Source organism: Carassius carassius, chromosome 31 (genome assembly GCF_963082965.1).
Source record: "Carassius carassius chromosome 31, fCarCar2.1, whole genome shotgun sequence".
In the NCBI taxonomy this organism is placed as follows: Eukaryota; Metazoa; Chordata; class Actinopteri; order Cypriniformes; family Cyprinidae; genus Carassius; species Carassius carassius.
Genome location: NC_081785.1, coordinates 12779733 through 12792638, shown reverse-complemented (window position 1 = coordinate 12792638; position 12906 = coordinate 12779733). Strand labels below are relative to the sequence as shown.

Here is a 12906-nt window from a genome sequence, read left to right as displayed (position 1 = left end):
GGCACTGACAGTACTGATGGATCCTGTTCTCTCCACCCAATCCAGCGCAGTGCAGTATAATCTCACCGTGGGTCACCACGTCACTCATGGCTCCCCAGGGGTCTGCAGTGAAGATTACAGCAAACACACAGTCCTTCATCACTCACTCGGGGTCCACGGCCTTTATGCCACACGTGCCGACACACAGTTTCTCCAAGACATACTTGGGTCAATGAAACGTAAGAATGTTCTCGGTAAAGACAAAGAAGAAATCTAGTATAAAATAAATTGTCAAGATCTTAGAAATATACACTTTCTATTCATGATTGTTCCATTTAGTTCCATTTATGAAAATCATTTATAACATTTTCAAGAAACATTTTCAATCTGTAGTAGTCATCAAGTATAAGAATTTCTTGACAAAATGTTTAAAAAAATGTTTTCAAGGTAAACCATTTTATTTGACAAAATGTCATCTATACACAATGTAAATTTGTTTAATCTTTATGAATGTATTAAATATATATATATATATATATACTTTTTTTACTACTATTACTAAACACTCTCAGGGGAATTTACAACTATTTTACATTTTGGCAAATTGTTGATGAATTCAAATAAATCTTTAAGATTTTAGTAATAGGTTTTCAGACAATCACTTCTCTGAGTGGACATTCATGCTTGCTTTAAAAAAAATAAAACTTTAAACTATAATGTTTTCACTATATTCATTACATTATGTAAAAATTATTTCAAATATTTATTATCATAAGAAATATTTCATCCTTTTAATGAGGTGTTTTTTTATTTAGATTCTATCAGTATAGTTGTATATGGATAAAAAAATATACAAGTAAAATCACACAAAAAAAATTATAGTCAAAATTAACATTTATTTTGATGCAGAATTGATATTTGAGTTTAAGGAAGTGATTAATCAAATTAATTAAAATGCAATGCAATTTAAAGGACTGCATGGAACTGCTGTACATGTGGGTTTAAAAAATACATTTAACATTTCCAGGTGAATATGTTTTTTTATGTGTTTGAATGATTCTCATGGTGGTCCAAAGGATAAGGACGGTGGTTGTACAGGCATTTGTGTGTGCAGAGCAACGGCAGATGTGTTTGCGTCTGATAAGAGCATCTGGCTGAGGAAGAGGAGGAGCGAGGATCAGACAGCAGAACCCCATCGATTCAGAGCTCGAGAGAGAGGAAGATCTCTCCAGTCTCCTGCCGAAAAACCATCAGTCTCCTGTGAGCCTTCTCCAAAACACACCACACGCTCACACGCTATAATAGCATCACTTTAAAGAAACTGACTTTTAAAATAGTCTGATATTAAAAAAGAGTGCTCAACGAAAAAGCTTCATTCTGCTGCTTGGCGAGATGTTACAGTTCAGAATTGCGAAAACGCACTGATGCCACGACCCATTTTACTGCAATAATCTGATGTATGATTAGCGAATTAAGACTTTAAAGCTAAAAATAGAGAAATGACTTGGTGTAAAGTGGCCGTTAAGTATCAGAATGGATCCAGGTTAGTGATTGATTTCATTTCAGGGTTGGAGCATGTTGTTACATTTTAAAACATGTTTTTGTTTCTTTCACCACAGCTCTGAGGTCTAGGAGTCCGAATCAATGTTTTTGAGGGAAATTTTGGACTAAACATCAGAGCTCCAGTCCTGAGGTTGAGAGGTGCGGGTGACACCTGAAGCATGAAGTCACTCCAAAATAAATCTCCATTGAGCTCAGGGCTTTGCACACGCTCAATGGCTGGCGTTGGGTTTTGTGCGGCCCCTGGCAGATGCACTGAACAAGAAGAATAGATCCCAGAGGGCTATTTATTCCTGCTGCTCCCTTCGCTTTCCCTCCCTCCCCTCTGCTCTGTTGCTCCTAACAATCTGGCATTCTTACACTCTGATGTTTTTCCTTCCCTCTGCTCTTGCATCAGTGTCTCCATCACTGTTTTATACCAATTTCATTCATCGATTCACCTGAGATTCAATTAGAACTTAGCCAAATCATGCACATTAAAGCAGACATAAAGGAACTTTTCCCTCATGCTGTTCCAAACCTTTCTTCTTTGAAACAAATATGTCTCAGTATATTCTGTCTATTCAATGAAAGTTGTTTTGGACCCCATTGACTTTCATTGTAAGGGTACAAAAAAAACAAAAACAAAACAAATGATGACTGAAACTATTCCTTTCACCATTCAGTTTTTAGGACTCAAGCTGGGACTCCAGGTCTCTTTATTGACCCGATTGTTGCAGTAAAACTGATTTGAGGCCAAATCCCGTCTCAATTCCCTCTTGTGTCTGTTCAGAGCTGTAATTTACAGGCAGTGTGATCAAATCCAGACTGAACGGAGTTCAAATGTTCCAGAAATCTCAGCTCACTGTAAACATTAGCTCATGGGACTCACTTTAAAAAAGGCTGCTAAAGGAAATACTTTGTCAAAATACTCCACATTCTTCATTCTTTATGTTCATATGACGGCTTGATCCACTAGTGTCAGAAAGTAACATATGGGGTGATAATGAGGGCCTGGTGTCCAAAGAACTGCTCAGAGCCCTTCTAACAATCCAAAAAAGAGTAGTTATACAGATAGCTGCTTAATCTGATTGAAGTGAAATAAAACCAATGCATACTGCAGCATCTGATTTTCACAGGTAGGAAAAGATAGAAACTGTTAAGCATGAGGGAAACCCCCGACTGAGTGTGTGCATGTGTACGCGTTCTGATAAATGAGCGTTTCATTCAGACATTGTGTTCTGGCACACAGCCTGCAGCTCTTACAGGTTCATGGCTTTCAAAAGCACATTATGTTGCTATCTGAATACTTGCTATCTGTCATGTGTTATTTTGTGCACTCTCTATGTCCCTTCAGGTGCATTCCAGTGTGTTTCCTGTCTATATGTAGGTTTGTGTGTATATAAGTGTTTCCTTGGGATTCATCAGCTTTATAGCTAAGGCCATAAGGTCTACAATTGCTTTAATATAACCGCACATGTACTAAAAGAAGAATCATCAAAAAAACTATGCAGAAAATAGAAATATCAAACAAAGAGCTGACTGGTATAGACAGAGATAAAGAAAGCAAAGAGATCAAGAAAGAAGGAGGCAGGGGTGTTGAAATGGGGTGTTGGGGATGCATATTAAAAAAAAAGTGAGTGAAGTGACATTCAGCCAAGTATGGTGACCCATACTCGGAATTTGTGCTCTGCGTTTAACCCATCCAAAGTGCACACACACAGAGCAGTGAACACACACACACACACTGTGAGCACACACCCGGAGCAGTGGACAGCCATTTATGCTGCGGCGCCCGGGGAGCAGTTGGGGGTTCGATGCCTTGCTCAAGGGCACCTAAGTCATGTTATTGAAGGTGGAGAGAGAACTGTACATGCTCAAAGCTCAAAATCTATAAAATGCATCATATAAGATATTTTGAAAGCATATTAACTAATTTCCTAGTAATGTGGTTTATTAATTAGACAAAGTATTGTTGGCTATGAATAGAAAAACTGCATAATTTTGGCAAATATGACTTTTATTCTCTTCTGCAGTTCTCATACAAATTGGTTTACTTTCTGTCAGTGGCTCAGAACACAAACCATGGCTTATGAATATTAATTAAGTGATGATAAAACTTTGGTAGGTGAACTCCAGGCAGGACATAAGAGGAAATATGCATTGTTGTTATCATGGGGCAATTTTTTTTCAATTACAATAGGTGCTACACCCTGGTAGAAAAGATTTTAAAAAATAAAATAAAAAATAAGAGAGATTTCAGGTGGTGAATGTTGGAAGGCGAGTGAACAGCCAGGGGGGAAGTCTCAATATTTTAAATATATTTTTTTCTAGGAACCTCTAAGAAAATTTGAAAAAAAAAGCAGCAAGGAAATGTTCATTATATCAGGAAAGAGAACTACATTAGATCAGTGATCATCTGAAAAAAAAAAGCTTTTGGACGGTTAAATGTTTTATATGTGGTCGAAATTATATCATCAGATTATATATATATATATATATATATATACAGTACAAACCAAAAGTTTGGATACACCTTCTCATTCAAGGAGTTTTCTTTATTTTCATGACTATGAAAATTGTAGAGTCACACTGAAGGCATCAAGGGCTATTTGACCAAGAAGGAGAGTGATGGGGTGCTGCGCCAGATGACCTGGCCTCCACAGTCACCGGACCTGAACACAATCGAGATGGTTTAGGGGTGAGCTGGACCGCAGACAGAAGGCAAAAGGGCAAACAAGTGCTAAGCATCTCTTGGGGAACTCCTTCAAGACTGTTGGAAGACCATTTCAGGTGACTACCTCTTGAAGCTCATCAAGAGAATGCCAAGAGTGTGCAAAGCAGTAATCAAAGCAAAAGGTGGCTACTTTGAAGAACCTAGAATATGACATATTTTCAGTTGTTTCACACTTTTTTGTTATGTATATAATTCCATATATAATTCCACATGTGTTAATTCATAGTTTTGATGGCTTCAGTGTGACTCTACAATTTTCATAGTCATGAAAATAAAGAAAACTCTTTGAATGAGAAGGTGTCTCCAACTTTTGGTCTGTACTGTATACACACACACACACACGCACACACAAACATCTATGTATTATCATCAATGTTCATTAATATAAATTCTTCAAAATCTAGATCATCATATTGTAAAAAAAATAACCATTCAAGTTTGTTCCATTCAAAACATTGTTTCCTGTACCTGTGGCCAAATAATTCCTTTTAGAATGAAAATGAAATGCAGGTTAGTTGCAACCAAGAGATTTAATGAACCCTGAGCTCCCTGAGTCTGTTTGTCTTCACAAGAAACTATGTGTGAGTGTCTTCTCTGATACAGACAGTCGTGGTGCACAGACTCATAACATCTACATTATGACTTTAATAAAGTCAGAAATTAGGTTTGTAACATGAGGTGGGTGTGTTTACATGTTTGTACATGAGTGTGTTTGTGAGTGAGTTCTCCATTCCACTTAGTTGAGAAGGCAGGACTCATAGGTGGGCACCATGTATTTGATGTTGATGAAGGCGTCTTCGCCCCCATAGCGTTCAAACACCTCAAGTGTCTCCTGGATCAGGTCTCCGATGTTCTCCCTCTTCTGCTGGCGGTAGTCAATACCGTCACCTGAGTTTTCTGCACACACACACATTGCATCACATTAGCATACTTTGTGATGTTTCAAAGAGTAAATGCCCTAATAAGACAGACACACACACACACACACGCACACACACGCATATCTTCAGAATGAAGCAGCTCAGATGACTGTTAAAGATGAGTGTGTGTACCACTGAACAAATCTCAAATAATTCATCAGGAGAAATGTGCTTGTTTGCCGGATGTTCTTGTGCATATCTCTGCCACACTCTGTCATGACATTAGAGAAACCCATCAATCACTTAGGTAGTCTACAGCACACACACACACAAATCAATACGTTCACACTCCTCCACCACCACACATACACACAGACTCCTCATAAACACACAAGCCCGCCCGCCCGCTACCTACCAAACAAACTTTCTTCTGAGGTCACAGACCCAATTACACCAGAAGTCTGAACACACACACACACACACACACACCTCTGTCTCTCCTGCCTGCTCATTAAAGGAAAGGATGACAGGCAGATGAAAAGAGAGCAGGTAAGTAGGAAGTCTCTCTCTTCTAGCATGTGTGAGTGTGTGTTGTCTGTCTAAAGTCTGTGTAACAGTAACCGTATGTCTTCAACTCCCTGTCTTTATCTCTTGACTTCTCCGAACACGAACCCCTTACACAGGTCTCAAAACCCACAGCCAGTCAATAAAATATTAGTACAAAATGTGGTGTGTTAGTCTGCTCATCTGTACACAAACAGGCCTTTTTAAGAAGCATAGTGGCCGTCTTAGTTATGCCTCCAGGCAGATGTTTACTAGTCAGCTAGTGCAGCTTCTGTCTACTTGAATGGGAAAAGCTATGTGAACGTGAAACCTATAAATCTGACCGCAATAACAATATTTTTTAATTAGATTCTTAGCTAAAATGGCAGTTTTATTGATCCACTCTGAACCACGGTATATAGCTCTACCAGAAAGACTCGGGAGATAAAATGTACGAAGCATGCATTTATTGACAACTCAGCAAGCATAATTATAAATTTCTTTGGCGGAAGGCCCCGTCCATGGTTCGTAATCCGAGGGTAGCGGACCTGCATTTCCTGCCTGAAGACGAAGGCAGGGGCGCAGCCGACCCCCCCTGGAAGGTAAGGACAGGACCATCCTGGTGGTGGTGGGGAGGGTGGAGGTTGTTATCACGTCGGCATCTGTGAACTCAAACATGTGTAAGTACGATTTTTTATACCAAAGTATAAAGACGTGATTGGATAATGAGAAAGGTAATTAGTGACGAAGTAATTGAGTCTTCCTGGCAGAACTTCCTGGCAGAAGGCTGAAGCTTTCATTTCATTTTGACGTTGTCAACTGATAATGACACGGACCATTTTTTCACAAAACTTGTATGAGCTAATTATAATAAATATATACTATTGTTCAAACCCTTTTGGTCAGTAGGGTTTTTGTTGTCTTTATTTTTTGTTAACAGGTTTGGAAAAACTTGAGCGTGAATAAATAATGAGTTTTTTGTGAAAACTATTCCTTTAAGGCTGCATTTGGCCAACCTGTTGACTAGACAAGCCATATATTGTCTGAAAATAGATGTAACAGACCACCTTATGCTCTCTGGACCCCAGACCCTCATTTTCAAGGTGTGATCGCCTGCCTGCTGTGTATATATGTAGTTGTATCTCATAATTCTCACATATTCTGTACTAACATGCTCAAGTGGCTGGGCTCATGGGGCACACCAGAGAAAGCTACTGACCGCACTGCAGGCACTCCTTCATACACACATCAGTACGGCCCTTAAACACAGGGAAATAAAATCAACTGTCTGTTTATCCTGCCTTCAGGCATCCTTCGCTTTCTCTCTCTCTCCCTCATCATCTTTGTCAGTCTATTTTCACCAGAGCAGGAAAAGAGAGAGAAAGTAGGGGGTTAGAATGAGAGCCCGAGCAGAAAAAAATATATGAGAGCTTCATTTGCCATCTGTGCATGAACTGCAAAGATATGCTTCTGTTTGGAATCATGTGGAGTCCAGGCTTCAATCTACAGAGTTCAGGGGTAGCATGAAGTTCAAGCAGGAAGGAGGATTCAGCATCTTTCAGAAACTGAAATCATATCCATAACCCCTCGTCTAGAGATTCCCTTGCAAAACCTGAGGAAAACAACAAAAAAAAAAAAAAAAACACACCTATTTCTGTAATCAGTAATCTGTAATCAGTAATTAAGATTGTTCTGTAAAAACTTTGTCTCAGCCTCAGACGGTACATGGACTGCTTAATAACCCTCCGAGAACACAAAAAATGGCAAGAGCTTTCAGAAAAACTAAATTACAATCTAAGTTATCCGATTTCTGGTAATCAAAGTTCATAGATTTTTATCAATCTGCCAGGAAGCAAAGTTGTGTTTACAAGTTCCCAGGCTGCAACAAAGAGCATTTCTGAGCAATAATTAGTGACTTGATTTGACAAAGTTTACAAGGTTCATGGCATCCATTTTTTTATAACATTATAGATGACTTTAATGTGACATTTGATTTATGTTTCCTTACTGAATAAAAGGTTTACCGACCCCAAACTTTTGAATGGTAATGTATTGAAGGGTAATTATGAGATATAGAATAAAACAATAACTGAAGTCACATTGTGAGATATAAAATTGCAGATATAAGAAATTCTGAGTCTAATTTCATCCCATACATAAGTGAAGAGTAAAGTCGTAATTGTGAGAAAAAAAAACATGTGAGGGATGACTTTTTCATATAATTCATAATTATCTTTCAAGCTTTTATACATTTCAAATTTACTTGCCCTAAACATAGAAGAAAAACACAACTTGTCTTGGTCACAATAGATGGTCAGACAGTCACTTCCTGTGTGGGAGGTTCTTGGCCAGATAAAGTTGCAATATGGACCAGATGTTAGTCATAATCTGGCAGTGCAAGTACATTCAAATTTGAATCTGTTCGTGAACTGGGGGATGTTATTTTGTCTTGAACAAATATTTCTCTTTAAATTTCTCAGTAACTCACTTCCATCTGTGAGTAAGTCTGTACTCTCTCTCTCTCTTTCTCTCATCTGTTCATTGTAAGTGTTAAATGAGTTTCAACAGCTGTGTCCACACCTCTATCCTCACCCCTCACTCCATTCTTTCTCTATTACTCTTTCCTCCTAGGCAGACAGGTTGGCGTCAAGAGGGTGATCACACCATGGCACAGCCTATATAACTAATGCTTCTCTCTTTCTTAGTCTTTCTGGATATGTTCAGGTCTGGATGTCTGGGGCAGCAGCTGAAGAGCTGATGGTTCTTGTGTTTGGGTTTTAAACTGGACTGACCCACACACAGTATGTTGATATTGGATTTCACTCCCACTAACGGCCGTAAAGAGAGTACAAACAGTACAACACTGTGAGGCAATGCATTTGCCAAAGGACCAAGAGAACTCCTGTCCTTATAAATCATTAGCAACTTATTAACAGATAACGTAGCTCATACGTATATCCTAATAAACACCTTACATACACTTAAACACACAAAGCAAGAAACAAAGATTTCAAATTAGAGATTGCCCTAAATAACACATACAATTTTTATTTTCTTTAAACATTCTCAGTGTTTGCTCTAACAGGTCCTGACCTTTCTGAGCCCTGCTAATGATGCTAGCATTAATATTCATGTCCAACAGCTTGATGAAATGTACCTTTGCACCAGGAAAAGGTGTGCATATGTGAATAGCTCATTTACAACTCATAATGGCTGAATGGGCAATTGTTTATGCAATGACAATACTTTAATTTGTTTGAATTATATTCTTTTCAATGCAAAAAAAAGAGAACAGTCAGGCAATAAAAAAAAATGAAGTTCTTTGTCCTCTACGTTTGATTCCCATTTTATTTTTAAGCGTTCTTTGTTTATTTATTTAATTGATTTCCTTTTGCTTCAAATCAAAAACTGTGATTCATCTCGGGGATTGGTTCAGAGATATTTATTGACAAAAAAAAAGCCATATAACGAGAATGCCAAGGAAAGAAAAAAGCAGTAATAGAAAAAGATAGCAATGTTTGAATCATTATGTTGAGATAGTGGACGTTAGGAAGTGGGTGTGTCAGTATAATCCCACCAATCAAAACACCCTAAATGACTGTCTGCCAGCACTGACATGAATCCACTTCCACATCCCTCTTACACATATGAATGTTGGTCAAAACAAGTAATGTTGAATGTACAGATGTTATGTACCTTTAAACCTATTCTTTTAAAATAGCGCTACAAATAAGCAAACAGGAGGTCAAAAGAGGAAACGAGGCAATGACCTGACAGAAAAGAAAGAGGCACTGTGAAAAGATGGCATCTGTGTAAGCTGAAATACACACAGACAAACATATAGACAGAAATGTGTAAGTGTTCCACATGTACAGTAACATGAGTGCTGGGAGATTCTCATGAGCTGCTGTTTGTGAAAGATGAGCTGGTGGCCCAAGACAGTTGGGGATGAGAGGAATTTCTCTATGAAAATAAAGACAGTTCATACTAAAGTAGACTGTATGTAACATGCTAGGGAGAAAGGGAGGTTTCATTTAAGTCTAGTCATTTCCCCTGGCTCCAGCTTTAGCAGATTGTACTTCAACTACAGTCAAAATCTCAAGGCCTTTTCACATGCCAGACAGTCTGTTTGAGTCCACTAACATTGTGAACACCAAAAACACTAAGGTCACTTGGAGCTGGTTCACTTGATTTGGTTCATTTAAAGTGTACCATATGTGAAAACACCCTTATTGATGAACTGCCAACCTAAATGTTCAATGCCACAGAAAGTTACATATATAAAAAATTAACTTAAAATGTACGGGCAAAAATGTCCTTGTAGTTTCTTGTGTCATGTTTGATACATTTAATAATATTCTATCCTAGGCCCGTTGTAGTGACCTGTTGCAGTCAGATGTGAGAAAAGTACTGTGGTGACGACATGGTATAGTGATGGTTATGTGGTATACTCATATAAACACATATAACACACTATTTTGTAACACGAGTGTTTATTGTGGGATGATATTGTTAGCTCTGAATTAGATTTCCAAGGTAACATCCATAATTGTTCAATTTATAAATGTATTTACAAAAATAAATTAATTTGTAGCATTTGGCATAAATTGCATGCTATTTGATTACAGTTTTAAAATAAACTTATAAACAAAGCTTATAAATTAAATAAGATTTCTGTAATAGTACTAATGAAATCATACTAGGTTTCATCATCATCAAATCCAATTTGTTTCAGTTTCGTAACAGAATCACGGACCCAAACAGTTTAGTTAGCAGCGTTTTTCTTTCTTTTCGGTTTTTGTTTTCCTCCCTCTCCCGGAATGGCGATTCCAGCAGTCCAACTCCTATGCTTGGAGCAACTGGACCGTTCGCTGGAGGACCATACCAGGGACTTTCTCGGTCTGGTGTGCCTTACCCACTTCCCCGACCACTCGCTCTCAAATTTCGGTAAGGCACGCCTACCAGCGAACGGTCCCCAAGAGGATTTCGCTGCTTTTGTGGAGTGGGTGCTGCAGAAAAATAGATCTTCATGGACCATCTGCACCGCCGAAGACGATATCTCCAGCCCCACTCCCGACCCAGAGACCAGCCAGCTGCCATCACGCCGCACGGAGCCAGACCCCACCGCAGCCGCAGAGCCCAAGCCTTCCACCGACAGGGAGCAGGACCTCGAGAGCGCGACTGACCAGGTGTGTGAGCCGGCAACACCGTGTGTCATGGGAGTTTTAGTGGAGATCGATGGCGCGGAGGAAAGCCCTTCCCACACTTTTGCGACTGAGGGTGAGCTGTTTTCAGCTTCTGGAAATGATATGGAGCAATTTATGGACCTTATGGACTGGTCTATGGAGGTAATTCCTGAATCCCCTGTTTCTCCGCTGGTTCCGTCCAGCCCTGATCCCCCTGTATACCCTCTCAGTCTCCCACTCCCACCTCCTCCAGTCAGTTCCTCTGCTCCATTTCCGCTGGTTCCACCCAGCCCTGAATTTTCTGTTTCTCCGCTGGTTCTACCAAGCCCTGAATTTTCTGTTTCTCCGCTGGTTCCGCCCAGCCCTGAGTTTGCTGTTTCTCTGCTGGTTCCGCCCAGCCCTGAGTTTTCTGTGTCTCCTGTATTCCCTCCCAGCCTCCCTCTCCCACCTCCTCCTAGACCTGCCAGTTCCCCTGCTCCACTTCCGCTGGTTCAATCCAGCTCCGTATCTCCTTTCTCTCTGCTGGGTCTGTCCAGCCCTGATCCACCTGTGTTTCCTCTGTCCTAATAATTGATGGCATCACCAATGCCATAATGCAACATTCAGAGTAGTTAGCCAATCATAAAAGAAAGAAGTCACATATAAATGTTTTAAAGGTACAGCAGCGAAATCAGCTGAGAAAAGATTGGGGCGGGGGGGGGGGGGGGGGGGGTCATGTAAAACTATATTACAACATTAACACAAACGTCACAATTTGAACTCAGATAAAAATAAATTGAAAGTGTAGAAAATGGACCCTTTGAGCTATTTCCAATTAAACTGTATTTTTTGCTGAGATGTGATTAACACTAAAATGTCCATCTTTTACTGTCCCCGTGTTTGCTGTGATCAGTAATCAGTAAGCTGCATGTCACACTAATGAATAAATGGTCTGGAGCACTTCTGAACCTCTCCTCATGTGTCCATGAGTTAAACTGCTCTCTGCTCCCTCCATTAGTGGGATGAAGAGCCTTTAGACAGAGTATCTGATCCGTCTCTCTGCTGCTCTACCTCCCTCATGGGGCCTATTAGCATTCCAATCCATTCCACTTCAGGGGTTTTCATTGGTGGAGGTTATTCATTTCTTTAATATGATTGGCTGTGGGGGAAAAGGGAGGGTAGGAAGGGAAACCATGGCTTGTCAGAGTGATTAAATGCACAACCCAACCATGACACCAGCGCTATGATAAGCTCTCACTTTCTCTGTCTTTCTTTCACTCCCTTTTACTAAAATCCAAAGCCATGTGACACACAAAGTGTGTTCTCTCTCTATACTGTTATGAGAAGAGGCGCAGGTCTCCAGTAAATTAGTGTTTTATGGGTCTTCAGGAAGGTTCTCAGTGTGTTTATGGACAACACACCTCCTTAACCAGCAGAGTTTAAGAGTGCTATTTACATAAAGCCCAGTATGTGTGTGAGTTTGTGTGTGGTTTGTATATAAATTATAATTAGTATTCTGTAAAAAGAGGTTTAGAGAGCAGCAGCTTTCCAGGACCACATAGGGTATCATGGGAAATGAGGTAGCTTCTGAGACTAAAACAACCTACTGTATGACACTAAAGGTTGGAATACACTACATGACTTTTAAATTCAGAAAAGATAAAAAAATAAAATAAAAAAACCTGTGCATCATACACTTACCAACTTTATAATAGTCACAGAGGAAAAACTGACCATCATACACTAAACAACCATACACTACCAGATTTTAAAGTTGTTCCGATCACAACAAATTCACGCATAGATGTGCGCCTTGCTGCTAGTAGATGAGTGACAAATGAAAGCCATGTGTGTTCAAAAATCGGCTGAAAATATCAAACATGTTTGATATCCTCAAACTGGATGGAATCATAGTCTGTAGCTAAAAAATAGGAATATGAGACCATTATATACTAAATGATTTTCTATCAAATCTGCAGACTGGCTCTGACTTGTGGCAACTAGCATCAACTTCTCCAGACAGTAAATCAGCAGAAAATCAGGGCAAAAAATTTGTAGTCTATTCCATCCTTAAGTCAAACCA

At 39.5% G+C, this 12906-nt stretch overlaps 1 protein-coding gene across 2 annotated transcripts in view; it reads right to left on the bottom strand.

Moving 5' to 3' along the window:
- Positions 1–4766: 4766 nt before the first annotated feature.
- Positions 4767–12906, bottom strand: part of LOC132112077 (parkin coregulated gene protein-like) — a 105289-nt gene continuing 97149 nt past the window's right edge. For both annotated transcript variants that reach the window (XM_059519668.1, XM_059519669.1), the window contains one exon: positions 4767–5152. In XM_059519668.1, the coding sequence (XP_059375651.1) occupies positions 4992–5152 (161 nt within the window). In that variant the 3' untranslated portion in view covers positions 4767–4991. The remainder of the gene's footprint in view (positions 5153–12906) is intronic.